We start from the raw sequence: 17554 nt of genomic DNA on the forward strand, positions 1-17554 counted from the left end.
TGCCTCCCCAGTGCCCCTGCAGTGCCTCCCCAGTGTCCCCCAGTGTCCCCCCAGTGTCTCCCCAGTGCCTCCCCAGTGTCCCCCAGTGTCTCCAATAGCAATACAAGAGCAATAATACAAATTAATCTTAATTTATTAATCAAATTAATTAATTAATTAATCTGATTCTTCGAAGGTCCCCCCGCGCCTAGCACCATGCCAAGGCCTTTTCCTGCAGGAAACACTGACAGATGTACAATAACAAAGGATTATTATTCCCAGTGACACATTGTAATGCTTGTTGTTTATTCATAGTATATTTTTATATTGGTCTTCTATGAGTTTTAACCTGTACCACCTCTTTTTGTGAGATACCTGAATGCATTGTCTGTCTGTCTGTCTACAATCTATCTAGTTTTTGTTTATTTTTTTGCCATGGATAGAAATGGCACTTATCAATGTAAATGTCGAAGGAGATATAGAGATTTCTTCAAATAAATAATCAGCTTCATGCTTTGACCAAATCTGCTGTTTTAATGTTATGTTACTTGTTTGGCCTTTTCTGAGACTTTATTTGACAGGTACAGTGGAGAGAGACACGGAGAGAGAGAGAGAGTAGGGAAGTGAGATGCAGAAAATGCAGTATTGGTCCCGCCAATCAAACTAGGGACTGGTTGTCAGTGTCCTACTCTTGTGTGACTTGGCTATCAGGTCACACATAATGGTCTGTTTGAGTGCAATGTCTCTTTTTTCCTGGGCATTTTGCTTAGTTACTCTTTTACACCTTAACACCACACTCCATCCCTCAGTACATGGCTTCACATCACTGCTATATCATACTTACACTTAAACACCCCATAGTTTTGTTAAATAATCTTAATTTAATCAATATTTGATTTTGTGCCTGGTCTTCATTCCTTGATACAAAGTAGCTGGTTGGTAACATTAAGAAACAACATTACCTGGTATGACATTATTTTAGAGGAACATTCAACATGCTAAATATGTTGTGCAATATACAATCAATATATAAATCTTTGTGAATATTATACATTTAGCACATCAGTATCAAATGTTTCTCTGTATGGGTTAATTTGGTTTCATTTATGTTAGAGTATTATACAGTGAGAGTTTTAATGTGTATTTTCCCATCACTAATGTAGCCATCCAGACACAATGATCTCCTATATAACAGGCTTTTGGTCTTTGTCAGGAGATGCCTCCTTAAGAGCTCTGTTCAGTGAAACATGGTAGTTCACACTGAATCTCTTCTTGCTGCTGTTCTTTTTCCCTCGAGGCTTGGGGTTTGTATTATTTGGTCCTCCACTGGTTTTAGATATCACGGCACATGTTGTCTTTCTCTCTGGTGATTGGACAGCAGTTGCAGGTGTTTGTGATGAGGTGTGATTATCATTACTTTCCCATCCGTCTGACCAGTCTTTACTGGTGGTGGTCGTCTCATTGACCACACTGATCTCTCCCTTATTGAAAGATCCGTTTCTTGTCACCTGGGGTTTTCCGGTGATAGCTGGAGCTTCACTGGGGTCTAAACCCACACTCACATTCACCTTCTGTGGCAGCACTACCAACTCCGTGCCGGGGGATGTACTCTCAAAGTAGGGGTACACCTTCTCGGCAAAGTGATGGGTGAACGAGAAAAGATATGCCCCAGAGTCAGCATCACAAAACTTCAACTGCCCTTGGTCCCAGTCCAGTCTGACACGGACCCTCCTGAGGAGGCGTGACTTGTCCGGGTGGAGGAGCTGATAGGGTGTGGTCAGTGCTCTATACTCGCCATCTCGTAGGCTGATAGCCCAAAGCCCCGCCTCTGGGCATGCCTCAAACGCCTTCTTTGTGCACAAGGATTGACCAGCCACGCCTACCGTCCAGTTGTCGCTGTCACCAACCTGTGATCGAAAGCGACAGAGTGAGTGAATGTGTGTTGATTGTTTGTGCATCCATCTATGGTACCTATGTATCCTGTATACCTGTCTGTCTGTCTCATACATACCTCAATCTCCCAACAATGAGTTCCAGAGCTATAGGCGTGTCGTGCCAGGACACAGGAGTGTGGGTGGAATGGCATAGGGACACTCACACCAAGGACACTCACACCAAAGCCCATCTGGACGCCAACAAGCCCAGGTGACACCCTCAGAGACTGGTGGGCTGTCCGCGGGTCAAGGGTCAGTGGAGCTGGACGGTGGAACGAAAGGAAGAGAAAATGTGAAGTAAGGATATAAGAGTAGTGAAAGAATGGAATAATACGTGTGTGTGTGTGTGTGTGTGTGTGTGTGTGTGTGTGTGTGTGTGTGTGTGGGTGTGTGTGTGTGTGTGTGTGTGTGTGTGTGTGTGTGTGTGTGTGTGTGTGTGTGTGTGTGTGTGTGTGTGTGTGTGTGCATGTGTGTGTGTGTGTGTGTGTGTGTGTGTGTGTGTGTGTGTGTGTGTGTGTGTGTGTGTGTGTGTGTGTGTGTGTGTGTGTGTGTGTGTGTGTGTGTGTGTGCGTGCGTGCGTGCGTGTGTGCGTGCGTGCGTGCGTGCGTGTGCCCGTGCGCGTGTGTCCACGCTAACACACACACACACACGCTTACACACTGAAAGAAGCTCACTGTAAGGGGCGATATGTTTCATCTTGTCCCATATATTAAATCGTAGGTTGCCCAGGTGTTTGCTAACATCTATTACAGTTCCACAAGCCCTGTCTGTCTTTTTGTGTCTCCGCCATACCCTGTAACAAGATTTAAAAAATGGTCATTTGGTCATACATACACCTTTCCAGGTTTGCAACATCTGTACGTATGTGTATTTTGGATGACAGATGTATGTGTGCGTGTGCATGTTGCTGTATCTTATACTTATACCTTTTCATCGTGTCTTTGAAATTCTGTAAAAGAATAATGTCATAATTTTTTGGGGTTATCTTAAATTCTAATCAATTGTCCTGTTTCTTTGGGTTGCGACACGTCACTCTATTTTGTCTGTATTATTGTATTATTATCTATTTTGTCTGTACCTGTAAAAACTCCTCTTCCTCTGCCTCCATCTCCTCCTCCATCTGTTGGATCTTCTCTTCCAGAGACTGTATCACTTCGCCCACTGAGTCGAGTTTCTCCTCTACCTCAATCTTCCTCGCTAACTCTTCCTCCCAGAGTGCACCAAGTCTGTCTCCTTCCTCCTCTCTCAGGAACTGGTGAAGCTTCTCAAACTCCTCCTTAATCTGCGCCTCTGTCTGCTGTCCGTGGACCTGGACAGAAGAGGAAGAAGAGAGGCCAGGGATACAAAAGGCAAGGTATCTCTGCTGTCTGGAAGAAACCATCACTCCAAAAATGTTTATTTTTCAGGAAATGAAAGTGGAGTTAGGAGGCTTTTGTCGAAGCGCTTTTTAATACTTTTCATTGGTTAATTTTTTTTAACCAAAACACAGACGTAAATTGTGTTCAATAGCTCTTATTTATGTTTAGGATGGTTGCTGGTTTGGCAAATACTTTGAGTCTTTTTTACTTACTTACAATACATTATTAAGATTTGTGTTGAGTTTGGGATTTGTGACCCTACCAGGTTGTCTGTTAATGTGTGTCCACAGGTTTTCGTGACCTTCTCAAGCTGAATCGTGTTTTTCTGCAGTCCATCCAATGACACTCGGAGCTCCCCCTAGTGTTCAAATACAGAAGAGTTCTGGTTGTTGGCATGACAAAATCTTCCTGTTACTTTTTATAAGTGGCAGGATTTTTATTGGGTAGAGTGACTTTGAGTTTATAGCTTATTCACCTCACTGGAATGTATTACCTAAAATGAACCCAATGTGATTTATCCCATTTAACGATCACTGAGTGAGATGGTCAGGTGTTTTTTGTTTTGTGTACTTAAGTATCCAATGACACTGTGCATAACCGCTCGTCAGACTATTTATAGCATATTTAGGGCTGGTGGCAGATTCTGTGTTTTGCGCGCGTGCGTCTGCGTTGGGTTGGGGTGGGCGGAATGGGGTGTGGGTAAAATGTCTTATAAGAATAGATGATCATGTGTGAACAAAAATAATGCCTCATAAATGGCACATGACACATTTGAATGCTTTGACCTGATTTTTCTTTTCAGAGATCACAATAAGAACAACATACAGTATGTTGCAGTAAAGTTGTGGATACTACACGCGCGCACACACACACACACACACACACACACCCACACCATTTTTCCTTTTAATCAAATAAGTAAGTATTTCACTGTTAATTAATAATACTGGAATTCTCACCATTAGCCATATCGTTACACATTTTCTTCGTCCATTACAACTTCATACCAGCACTGGTCATAAGAGAGTCTGGTTGGACTTATACAGATCAAGTTCTCTCTGTAGTTTTTATAATGCATTTCTTTCAAAAATATACAATACGCATTTCTTTCTAAATATACAATACGCAAACACTTGGCCCCCTACCTTACAGTCGTCCAGAGCCTCTGCTATGGCATAGACCCTGTGTCCCACATGAGAGCCAGTCGCAGCACATTGTCTGCATACAGGCTCCAAGTCATCCACACAGAACAGAGACAAGCTCTCACTGTGCTCCCCACACTGCTCAGGAGGTCCAGGTGACGTGGGGCGACCCTCCGCCTCAGCCCCGTGGTGGTGGTGGGCATCAGGGCGAGGTGACGTGGGGCGACCCTCCGCCTCAGCCCCGTGGTGGTGGTGGGCATCAGGGCGAGGGGAGCCGTTTGGCACGGCTTCCGGATTAAGAGCCATGTGAAAACGAAAGAAAATCAGTTTTGCAGCTTCAGAGAGAAGGTATACGGATAGGGATAGAATGAAGTGGATGGAGAGAGGGCACAAGGAGGTATAAGTAAAGGGGAGGAGAAGTGGGCAGGGTTAGACAACACTGACACACAAGTGCTACCATAAGTAGCACTATAATAACTTATAACAATTATACAGTACTATATGATATAAGTGTATCAATGTCTGAGTTAGATTAGTGTGTGTGTGTGTGTGTGTGTGTGTGTGTGTGTGTGTGTGTGTGTGTGTGTGTGTGTGTGTGTGTGTGTGTGTGTGTGTGTGTGTGTGTGTGTGTGTGTGTGTGTGTGTGTGTGTGCGTGCGTGCGTGTGTGTGATACTTTTTTGCACATAATGTTGTCAGTACCTTACACTACAGCCTTAGTGTAATCTCGAGCTTTATAGTTGACATAGTCACACTTCACATAACCACACTCAACCAGTTGAACTGTAACCAATACCAACCATAGTATAGGTAGTGGAGCTGGGTAAAAAGCATGTATATTTAACGTCTTGAACACTACCGTTCCTACTCTGTGGTGAACATTGTTTCTTAAATCTTGCAATACTGGTGAATGCTGGGGAGATGAACCATGTAGGATTGTAGGAAGCAAAGTGCTGAACACAGAAATACTGCCAGTTACACATGCATACAGTATCATATGAGAGGTCTTAATGTCATACAGATCCACTTACAGAAGCTCCCACTTGAGACCAATTAGGTTATGCTAGTTTACACCATATATCAGGCTGTAATATGAGTTTCCCTGTGCTTGGCTTGTATATTCACATAACTAAGGCTTAACTCATGTCTTACATATAACCTCGCCAGGCACGGACTGGCACAGAAATAATCTGCCCTGGCATTTGTGGTCTTCACCGGCCCAAAGACGGCTCAAAGACGCTACTATGTCATTTTTATAACTTTTTCTTTTTGTTTTGGCTCAGCCCTGGCCCCATGACTGCCCAGCCCTTCTGGCATTTCACAGAATTGCCCGACTGTCCAATCCGGGCCTGAACCTCACTCACTGCAACTGGATCTTTAATTAAGTCAACTGTTTTGCAATGTATTTTAAAGATGAGTCTGTGGTCATACGTACATTTCTTACATTATTAACACTATATTAACTAAAATTGAGACCCTGTCCCACATTGTGACTGATGACAGGCAATTGCATCAGTGTTCAAATGCCATAATAGTTAGTCCCCTAATAGTTACTCAATAGGCCTATATGGTCGAATATGACATCAAGGCATTTAATAGAAACTCAAGTAGTAAGTTGCTAACCCGGTACTCCAGTATCGCTTGTGTGGGACACACAAGCGATACTTCTGTCCCTCAAATGAACAGTTTGGATCTGGTCACCCTAGCGTGTACACACTGCACAGCATGTCTGTCTGTCTTTCTGTCACCACAGTATTAGTATCTGTGTTCAAAGCTGAGCATATGAGGCACATTTAAGACATACTATCAGCCTGGACAGTTTCACATTACACATCTCTCTATACAGGCAGTATGTCCGACTCCTAATGCACTGCTATGGTGACATGCCATAAATCTGTAGGCTGGTATGGATATGAATGCAGACTAGAGACTAGCCCTATATATAGTTTATTTACTTTTGCAGTAGTGGACAGTAACTAGGTACAATTACTTGTGTACTGTACTTGTTTGTATTTTTGGACTACTGTTCTGTACTTCTGACTCTACTATACATTTCTAGCAAGGGAAAAGGTTACATGATGAATTGTTGTGATACAACGTATTGTGAGAGTGCAGATCTGTCTTCACTATTATTATTTATTAATACAGCAATGCATTGCTATTAAAAAGAAAATGCATTTTAAATTCAGTAATTTTTTCTTTCTTTTTTGTGATTTGTCTCCCTACTATAGGGACAATATTGGAAGTTCCTCTCTGTCCCCAGTTAAAGTGGCACCATGTACATTATTTAAAATAAACTGTTGTCCAATCTATATGGTATAGTAGTCTATTATGCAGTTGGGGTATTTTTGTCTGCTACTTTTGCACTGCTCTTCTATTGAGACATTTAGATCGTGTCAAAGGTCATGTCTCACCCAGACAGGATCTGACACGAACTATGACCTGAAAGTCAAGATTCCACAGTAGAAGCTGAAAGTTACATAGTGCTGCTTTAAGTATTTTAAAAGCAAGTATAGTACTGTACTATAACAAATACACATTTGACAGATTTCACTATAGTGGAGTAATATTTGACCTGAAGTAGTTTTACTCAATTACTGGGCATATGTACACACACACACACACACACACACACACACACACACACACACACACACACACACACACACACACACACAGTGTCACACACACACACACACACACACACACACACAGTCACACACACACACACACACACACACACACACACACACACACACACACACACACACACACACACACACACACACACACACACAGAAATAGCATCTGATTCATTAGCAGTCTATACTTCCACCACACTGGTGTCCAGCTATTTCCTGCACCCTAATGCAGTGACATACATGAGATAAACACTACAATTAGTGTAATGGCTTGAAATGACCTTGCTTATTCTAAGATACCTATATAGTGCACATCAAAACTCACATGACGCACGCACGCACGCACGCACACACGCACACACACACACACACACACACACACACACACACACACACACACACACACACACACTGCAGCTACTTATACTTTACTACCGGTACTTATATACTGTGGATAATTTCCTTAAAATTATTATGTCGTTTGTGTGCATTTGGAACATTGATGTTTTAATAACTGATTTATTGATTGAATACTTTATTGGCAGAAATGTAAACGGTACAGAGTACAGTCAAATACTTAGTCCAAAAGCATATCACCGGAAAAAACGTCCTTGCAGTCGTGTTTCCATTCAGGTCCTGGGTATTCAATCCATAATCATGACATGAAAAATAACAACGAAATTTAAATCATCATAGAAAATAATTATTATTAAAAAAATATATGTAGGCCTACAGTTTGGGGCGGGGGGGGGGTAGAGAGGTTATAAAGAGGTGGGGGGGTATAGTCACTTGACTAAGGGAGGAGCAATCATTTCCTCTCTCTTTGGTCTGCTGAAAGGTGAATTTCAGGCCTGTTTTAAAGACGCCAGTGATGTGCATTTCTTTGAGGGAGTGGGTCAGGGCATTCCACACTTGGGTGGCAGTGCTGTAAAAGGAGAATGTACATTGTATGTTTGTTTTAAAATACTATTGTATGAGGTGTTTTGGCAGGGCTGTAGTATTGGAGAGCTGATGTTATAATGCTACCACGAGGGTGTTTTGCCAGGGCTGTAGTGGGTATTGACTGTCAACATGAATCAGTTTTATTGAAGCTATAGCTGTCAAATGAGGCATAAGAGAAGGGTGGGGATGGAAAAAGATGAGGATGAAAAATATAACTTTGAAGTATGGGGGTAACTGAAAGTACAGCGTTGGTGTAGCCTAGGTAGCTTACTGCTGTGCGGTGTGTTGAATCACTGAAAAAGACAACAATGGGAGGGAAACAAACCTGCCACTTGAAATCGAAACAACGCAGACACATATCAGGTAAGCCAGGACCGGAGGTAATAAGAAAATGCATACGGTATGTTAAGTTTAATTAAGAGTTACAGTACAAATGGATACACTTACATTGTATAGATGTATTTGAGAAGGCAGACTGAGGTGAGAGGAATTATATTATTGGACCAATACTAGTCCTACAATAATACTGTACAAAAAATGAATTGATATAACAATAATATATTTCCCAAATTGCTTTTAACCACTTAAACCCTATAGGTTGTGCGTCAAATAGTGAAAAAAAATCACACCTGTGCGAACTGAGTGCTGCAACTATACTTTTATTGTGATAGTTACTGTACTGTACTGTACTGTACTGTACTGTACTGTACTGTACTGTACTGTACTTTACTGTACTGTGTTGTGAGCTTGTAAATATGTTATTTGTGTTTCCAAATCTATTTTGTTCACATCCATGTTTCCTGAATGTTCACCTAATTATGATGAGCCCAGAATAGGGATGCTGGGGTTCATGTGGTAAGAACCTTGCTCAAAGATGTAGCAACACTGCTCAGTGGTTCAGTATTATTTTCATGCATTATCATTATTGAGTTCAAAATTTGGTCACTACTTTTTTAATTTGAACTTCAAATTCTAAGAAAGTAAATACCGGTAATCACAGCCCAGCCCTTAATCTGTGTGCATGTGTTTGTCTTCCAACACTGCAGCCACCATCAACCATAACTCTGTTCTCTTCATTGTCATTCATGCTCAGCAGTGAACATTCTGCAATGGTTTACTAAACATAGGCCTACTCATAAGTGCAAGCATTTGTGTGCGTGCATGTGTGCGTATGTGTGTGTGTGTGTGTGTGTGTGTGTGTGTGTGTGTGTTTTCATGCAGAGACAGGCACAAAGACAAACACACACACACACACGCATGCGCGCACGCACGCACACACACACACACACACACGTACACACGCACACATACACACACACACACACACACACACACACAACTAAATGTATTGCTGATGTTATTGAGATATTCTTGCCTAACATATTCAAGGCGTCATGCCTCATCCTGTCTGAAACTCTGAATACAAAGGAATTGATGGTCTAAGACACTGGTTCTCAAAGTGAGGTCTGGGGACCCCCAGGGGTCCTTTAGGGGGTTGCAGGGGGTCCACAGAAAAATGAAGAGTTGTCTGGAGACTATTTCAGCTATTATAAAATATTTTAGAAAACTCTTGACAAATATTCTGGGGTATTATTATTTTATTTGTTTTAATTTTCAAACTCTTATACTGTGGCCAAATACATAGATTTGGGGGTCCTTGACATGAAAAGAAACAGAATTGTGGACATCACATTAGGATAGGAAGCTGTTAATTCCCTCTGTCTCTCTGGTGTGAATGGACAGAGCACATCACAGGCATGATGGAGGCCCTGGCACCCCTCTATCACAGACACTACTGCTCACATCTCCTGGAGTATATGAGGAACAGAGATGAGGAACCTGGCCAACCCAGACCAATAACACAGTATACAGTAAGAGAATCACACCAACATGATTTAATATAATCAATTAAAGAATTAATATCCCAACAAATAATGTCATCCTCCTTTGATGAATATGACAAACTTAGGAGAGAGCGGTTTATTGTTAGTATTCATTTGTGACATTAAAATGCAGCACTCAACTATTGATTAATTATTGGCTGAGGTTTTGCTGGCTGTTCATTGACTCTGGTCTGGAATGTTAGATTAGAGTTAGAGCACTAACTAAGGTCCTCCATAATCAGAACATTATTTGAATGTAAAAATAAAACGTGACAAAAGCTAACATCCGTTCTCATGTCTAAACAACCCATCAGAATTTGACAACTGTCCATGTCAGAAGCACATGCACATCATTATTTGACGTATATTGATTTCAAATATCGACGACTTCATGTGTACAGTAGTCTGAAATCCAGACCATTATGGACTCTCCTCATCCTACCAACAGCGTACAAAGCTGTAAGCTGTAAATTGTTCTGTGTGTCTTTGTGGAGTTAATTGGGTGTATGCATGTCTTACTTCAGGAGGACGTTGTTCCAGGTTGTGGGATTCTCTTGGAGGGAAGTCTGCCACAGTACCTGGATGGAACCTGGAAACAGCGACACCTACAGGTCACTAACAGTTTTGCTGTTGAGAGCCGTGACTCCAAAGAGGTACTAATACTATACAGTAGATCACAGGTTCCCAGATAGACAACTACTGTAAGAGATGTACGCACTGTGAAGCTGATGGCTCATTATATCCAACAGGCCGGAATGGCTGGGATCGAGGTCGGAGAGAATGTTTTCATACTTTTCCCCACCAAGTTAGACACAAATGCTCTTGTGCGTCTTGTGACAATAATGACCGTCAAACAAAGTTTTCATACTCCATATCGTTTGCCAGTAATTACATTCACTAAATTATGGGCAGGGCCTATTCAACACAACATCAAATTATCCCCAAATTTGAAGCGCATGTTGAGGCCTACCTGTAGATCACATCTCCAAAAGTTCCACGTCTACCCATAGGTGTGTAGGTGTTTTATGCACCCCACAACTGACACAGCTTTAGGAAGACAACCCGGCCTGGTGGAGATCTGCACTCAGAGGAGTACACTTTTTTTGTTTTTGTTTAATGTACATTGACTTGTGTGTGTTTTATAAACATCTTCCCTTTGTGTACATATTGTGCACTAGACTGTACAATACATGTCTACCACATGTCTACCACTACTAGCATGTCCACTATAATCCACCTCATCTGTGGATGCGGATGTAAATTATGTGTAAATTCTCTGCTGTCGGGCAGAAACCAGCAAACTCCAAAATGTAAATTTTTCAGGAAATAAAAAATGTAGTTAGCTGGTTTCTGCCGGACACGACATACTATGAATGTATGTGTGTGCACACTCCTGTACACTACATCTGTTTCCAGGTTTTTAAAGGTGGCTGGGGGTGCAAGAAAGAGCTGGTTCTGTCAAGCTGTCAGATCTGCACCTCCAAAGAAGAGCATTCTATCTTAGTGGATAACATGTGCAAACACATCACAGGTAGGTGGTATACCAGACTGACACTTCTAATCCTTGCCCGCCAGAGGTATAGACAAGACAGACACTCTGTTGTGTTGTGTTTATCCTGGTGTGTGTGTGTGTGTGTGTGTGTGTGTGTGTGTGTGTGTGTGTGTGTGTGTGTGTGTGTGTGTGTGTGTGTGTGTGTGTGTGTGTGTGTGTGTGTGTGTGTGTGTGTGTGTGTGTGTGTGTGCGTGCGTGCGTGCGTGCGTGCGTGCGTGCGTGCGTGCGTGCGTGCGTGCGTGTGTGTGTTCTGTGTACATACCTCAGGTAGATCAGGCGTCAGGATGGCATTCTGGGACTGCCCCACAGCTTTCCCTGTGTTAATCCAGCACCCTTACAGCGCCCCTGTGTGTTTGGCCACAGCATCACGGCAGGAACAGACACAATGGGCCAACATACTGCGGGCAGTAGTACAGCACCAGAGCTGTGGTATGTAGTGTATAGGTGTATAGCCTACTGTAGCTCTCTCTCTATGTCATTCACACATCAATTAAAGGCATGCCAATCTAAAAAGAATCATGTGCAACTATTTTCATTTGCCTCAGTGCTAGAAATCACCAAAGATTTAAAGTCATGCCGTGTGCACTCTGTTGCACTGACCGTGTTAACACGTGGTAACCAGATGGTACACTCATAACTGAGGTAAATAATATTTCACTTTGGTGTAGCATTACTGCACGTTAGCTGCACAGCATGCAAATACGCAGTACAACCTATAAACACTATGAATTAATTAATGTTAATGTCTGCTCCACCGACACCTGTCCCTGAGCTGAAAGTCAGGCCCACATAAGAATTTGGTTTAACTCTGAGAGATTACAAATGTAACTAAGATTTTGAACTGGATTTTACTGTGTAGGCCTACCTTCACCATACCTATACTTGAGAATTGATTAGGCGTTGTCTGGTTGTTATTTGGTTTGTCTACATGTTTTAGCATTGTGGCATGGAGTTTCACCAGAATCCAGGGCCTTCTTAGATGCTCTGTCTTCCCTGAAGCAACAAAGGGGTTGCTATCAACTAGGGGTGCTCCTGATGGGCAACGAGGAAGAGGTCAGTGTCCTACTTAAAAGAAGTGAAAAGAAGCGTTAGTGTTGTCATTATTGTCTGTTGTATTTGTTGTTGTTTATAGCTTTGAGAACCTCCCTATCCGCATTAGAATCATGGGGATTGGTACAGTATGTTTTCACATTTATAAGATAATTTGTCTCCGTCTCACAGACAGTATTTGCCTCCACTGCCCAGGTGTTGGTGTGCATGGTGATGGAGGAAGTGATGTCATACCTGAGGAAGCAGGTGTTTCAGAGAATGATTAGGGTTCGCAGCACCCGCAGAAGGAAGCAGGCTTGGATCAGAGTGAGCAGAACATAATGGAGATGATGAACACTATAGTTCTTATCCATGTGGAGTAAAACATGCATGCATGCATGCATGCATCACACACACACACACACACACACACACACACACACACACACACACACACACACACACACACACACACACACACACACACACACACACACACACACACACACACACACACACACACACACACATGACACACACACTCATCACAAACTCTAATTGATCTCTTTACCTGTATGGATGTATGGATGCATGTGTGTATAATGTGCATGTTGTGCATGCATGCTTGTCAGCTGTTGTTTGAAGTCTACAGGCTAGCAGGGTCCCAGATTAAGGCATCAATGGCATCACTGAAAGAAGAGCTGGCTGAACGTCGCTGTGAGCTGGAACAACGCACTACTGCAGCAGCGCTACAACAGAAAGACCACATCACTCACACTATGATGGGTGTGTCTGCATGCCTTGTATGTGTGGTGAATGTGGGCTGCGTCCGTCCGTGTGTCCCCCGAGGAGTTGGGAGAAGAGAGGGGCCTGCCTTTCACTCTTTTAGTTTGCATTGACATTTTTAGACATTCAGCTGACTCACCCTGCTCAACTAATTCACAACGAGGGCAACTCACAAAAGAGAAAAGGCTGACTGCCAATACATTATAAATACATATATGCAAGAACTTAGCCCCCAAATATTCCTGTGACCCTATAGGTGACGATCACATAACAAAATGTCAGGATATTAAAACAAGGAACAAGAACTAAGAGGGGCATAATGTTTGCTATGTCCTCTGTCCTCTCCTCCCTAGAGACCATGTCATCACTGTCAAGCCCAAAAGCCAAAACTGTTACTTTATATGAATCAGGAAAAATAAGTTCATAAATATATTTTTCATTGGTTAAATTCATAAAACAAACTTAGCCTAGCATTCCTATTTTAGACAATATACTGTAATATCTCCAAAATATTGGTGTAGTGTATAGGCTAATTATTTTAAACAAAAATATTTCAAAGATATTTCGGAAATACCTAAAATAGCTGATCAACAAGTAGAGTAATATGTCTAGTTTAAAATAAGTCATTTATAAATAATAAAAAAACAACAAATAAACAGATGAAATGTGGAGGTTACTGCCCAACAGTGACCATGTGTGTGTTGCTGCTCCATAGAGAACATGTGTGGCCTGATGTTACAGTCCTTTCTTCGTGTCATCATCCCAAGACTTGACCAAACTCTGCAGGAAGTGTCCACACCAATCTGTGACGCATTTGCCTCTATCCGGCAATACTTCCTGGATACGTGCGATGACATCGTAGCTGAAGTATCCGAGGGCACGTCGGTGAAAGCGGTGTGCACTAAAAGTCAAAAACGTATAGTACTACAGTTGCCAGGCAGCAAGGAAATACAATTGCTCTATTAAGAAATGAATACATTTTCTTGAGCACACTGTGTTAATGTTACTGGTACATACCAACATTAGACAGAGCCAGTGGTGTAATTAAGTACATTTACTCAAGTACTGTAGCAGCCTACTTATGTACAATTATGAGGTATTCTTTTCACTTTAGTGGAGTATTTCCAATTTCAGTACTTTTACATTTACTTTTACTTTACTTTTACATTTATCTCAGAGGCAAATATTGTACTCACATTGCATCACATTGTGAGCTTGTAGATCTGCAAGTGAGTAATTGGGGGTGAACTTTAAGTAAAGAAATAAATAAAATAAAAAGTATTACTTTTTCCACCACTGGACAGAGCAACATTAATCACAGGTCAGCTGAGGCAACAGGGAATACACACAACTGACAACCACACCATTTTGAAATCATGTAATGGATTTTTAAGTGGTTACACGACCCTAAAGCCATGATTTCAGCATAAGCTACAAAATAACAGGTTCTCTGCAGTAAATTGCACCAAAAACACACACAGCCTATTACACACAACTATTAAGAACGAGTTTCAACCATTTTATGGTGTATGCAATCTGTTCTCCAGCTAATTTCTACTTCTGTTGTAAGCTGTAGGCGTAGATTGTCTACATATATTTTCTCCTAGATGCTGGTGCCTCTGTGCCGTCTTGGCCCAGGTGAAGCCAGGATGTGGCATTGCCTGTCCAGGCTGGAGATGGGCTCAGAAGGAGAGGTGTGGAAGAAAACTATGCTATTTATATTACATTTAACCTTTGCTATATTAAAGTGTGATAATGAGCCATTATGAGCGTATAGTGCATTCCACGAAACAGATGATTTATGAAATTCTGTATGTTTCACTGCACTCCTCTTTCTATGCTAAAGAAACCTTTGACCTGCACAACCACCGTTAGCTGTATACATTCCATTATTCCATTATTTTTTATACCAATAGTCTGCTTACATGATGATCACCCATGTACACAGTGTGGCAACATTGTAGGTGGGATAAGGTGCATTATTCTCTGTTCAAGAAGGCCCATTTTAGGGAACCGAGGGTACTGCTCTGTGGCACTGTCGAGCTTCTTCGTTGTGTTATTATTCTAACAATTCTTTTTTTTTCCTATGACAAAAGGCATGGCTCCAGGAGACATGGAGAGTCCACAGTGGAACCTGGAGGCCTCTACAGCTCAAAGCTCAGAGTTCTCTCTACAGGGTAATTCTCCAACCACACGACAGTATATGCAAGCCAATGGAATATCAATGCATCGTTGATATTGATCATTAATAAAGATCACACCCGTGTGAAGTGAGCGCTCTTATCATCATACATCATAATCCATCTCATTCCGGCCAATTCAAATTTGCGTCCTCACGTTCGTCTTCAATGTTTGTGTTTACGCAATGTTTGTGTTTACACAAACACTCAAAGCTGGCCATTCATTGTCAATGGAATTTAATGTTTGTGTTAGGACAATGATCTAAAACTGGACATTCATTATCAATGGCTTTTAATGTTTGTGTTAGGACAATGTTTGTGTTTACACACACCCTCAAAGCTGAACATAGGAGGGGCTATAGCGCCCCTCAATCTTGTTTAAAATGAAATGTCCACAGCCCTCCTCTGAGAAACAGACTAGACAGAAATCTTATGAGCATTGAGGACCAGTAGGTTGAAAATGGATTAAATGGTTCTTTAAACAAATCAAAAATATCACTTAAAGCATATTTTAAATCAACACCCTCTGGATTGTACTGTGTACTTTAGGGGAAAACAATTTCTAAGTGTAACTGGTAAACAGAAGAGATACTATATTAAGTACCAGATTCAGTCGGCTAATGTGTCAAACTGTTCAATGATTTTCTGTCATGGCTTTCATAAATCCAGTCTCTCTCTCTTATGCTCTTAGGTGGTTGATAAGTATGTTGTGACATTCCGGAGGTTGGTTTCAAGATATCCCTGTTGCTGTCTGGACCATTCACAGCTAAGTGCTGTCTTGTGTAGGATCAGAGACCAAGTGATCAAGGTCTGTCGCTGAGAGAAATATGAAAATACTACTCTGATCCATGGTATTTACAAAGAAATGTTATTCACAGAAATTCTAATCAGTTATATGTATTTCTGTTTGTGTCTCTCTTTCTCATAAATACGCTCATGCATGCATGCCTTCAGCAACTGGACGTGGAACTGTTGGCTGTACGTTCCCAGTTAATTTTGGAATCTATTCTGCAGCTAACATTGCCAACATTTACACAGGCCATGGGTACACAGGTATGCTCTGTGTATGTGTGTGTGTGTGTGTGTGTGTGTGTGTGTGTGTGTGCGTGCGTGCGTGCGTGCGTGCGTGCGTGCGTGCGTGCGTGCGTGCGTGCGTGCGTGCGTGCGTGCGTGCATGCGTGCATGCATGCATGCGTGTGCGCACGGCACTCATATCCCCCTGGTTTTACGTCTATGGCAAAACTTCCTGTGTGCTGCAGGATGAGGATCTGTCCTGTTATGCTGCCACGTTGAACTCAGACCAAGCCCTCTTTATTCACCCCGACATCCTTTATCACTGCATTCTGAGAGACAATGTGACCCGTCACATCCAATCAGGTACAGCTAACTAAGTGCATATCCCAATGTTGGCTACAGGGCCAAATGTGCAGATGGACATATAACTCCAATATTGCACACTGAGACACACAATATATAATTGTGTGTCTCTGTGTGCATGCTTATACTGTAAGTATTTTATCGTGTATGCGCACATGTGTATGTGTGCGTGTGTGCGTTTGTGTGTGTTCCCGCAGTGATGAAGCACACTCTACCCCAACAGTGTGTACCTCTGCCTGTCGCTCCCAGTCGTTTGCCCCATGGCTCCAGCTCTAATCTCTCTGAGCGTGTTTACCAGGAACTGCTGCCTTCTGGTGCCTGCTGCCAGCAGAGCTGCTGCCAAGCCTGCAAAGACTCTGCCTCGGGATCCCATGCATTCACTGAGAACACTGTGCCTGACCAGGATATCACTGAGGGCCACTCACTCACCAGACAACCAGCGACTCAAAAGCCTCAATGATGATACACCTACAGTATAGACCCAAACAATGGGTGGGGACCCATTTGTGGGCCGGGGACACATTTGACTGGGTCCCTTTATTTATTGTTGCTTCCTACAACATTTATTATTTAAAACGAATAGAACGAAAAGAACGAAGTCAATGATTTTTAAAGTACAATTGCATGAAGAAATAAAATAAATAGTAGTAGTGAAAATAGTGGATCTATCATGTACAAACTCACAACGGTGTGATGCGTTATGACTGAGCTTGTAGATCTGCTATTTTTACTACTTGGACAAATTTGGCTGT

At 42.1% G+C, this 17554-nt stretch overlaps 2 protein-coding genes across 2 annotated transcripts; one reads left to right on the forward strand and one right to left on the reverse strand.

Moving 5' to 3' along the window:
• Positions 1 to 239: 239 nt before the first annotated feature.
• Positions 240 to 4754, reverse strand: LOC310858944 (E3 ubiquitin-protein ligase TRIM35-like). The gene is made up of 7 exons (XM_083765251.1): positions 4417 to 4754; positions 3534 to 3629; positions 2992 to 3222; positions 2840 to 2862; positions 2588 to 2706; positions 1991 to 2175; positions 240 to 1886 (listed from the first exon to the last, which is right to left on the reverse strand). The coding sequence occupies exons 1-7, from the start codon at positions 4717 to 4719 to the stop codon at positions 1164 to 1166; spliced, it is 1680 nt and encodes a 559-aa protein (XP_083621377.1). The 5' UTR covers positions 4720 to 4754; the 3' UTR covers positions 240 to 1163.
• Positions 4755 to 10384: 5630 nt separating this feature from the next.
• On the forward strand, positions 10385 to 17377 carry LOC310858337 (protein Niban 1-like; the record flags this gene model as incomplete). Its single annotated transcript, XM_083764443.1, has 13 exons — positions 10385 to 10531; positions 11295 to 11409; positions 11698 to 11859; positions 12368 to 12483; positions 12676 to 12786; positions 13092 to 13245; positions 13961 to 14139; positions 14853 to 14939; positions 15342 to 15422; positions 16117 to 16233; positions 16380 to 16478; positions 16685 to 16802; positions 17000 to 17377. 13 exons carry the CDS (start codon positions 10385 to 10387, stop codon positions 17260 to 17262), a joined length of 1749 nt encoding a protein of 582 aa, XP_083620569.1. The 3' UTR covers positions 17263 to 17377.
• Positions 17378 to 17554: the final 177 nt, after the last annotated feature.

Source organism: Protomyctophum parallelum (assembly GCF_964188405.1).
Source record: "Protomyctophum parallelum genome assembly, chromosome: 5".
NCBI classification, from domain to species: Eukaryota; Metazoa; Chordata; class Actinopteri; order Myctophiformes; family Myctophidae; genus Protomyctophum; species Protomyctophum parallelum.

What these genes read in the sequence shown, in the direction of transcription:
- LOC310858944 (XM_083765251.1), bottom strand. Translation starts at nt 4,719, where the DNA reads ATGGCTCTTAATCCGGAAGCCGTGCCAAACGGCTCCCCTCGCCCTGAT. An exon ending in AGGCTCTGGACGACTGTAAG is followed by an intron (nt 3,630 to 4,416) that starts GTAGGGGGCCAA and finishes TTTGAACACTAG; the next exon opens with GGGGAGCTCCGAGTGTCATT. An exon ending in CTCATTGTTGGGAGATTGAG is followed by an intron (nt 1,887 to 1,990) that starts GTATGTATGAGA and finishes TTTCGATCACAG; the next exon opens with GTTGGTGACAGCGACAACTG.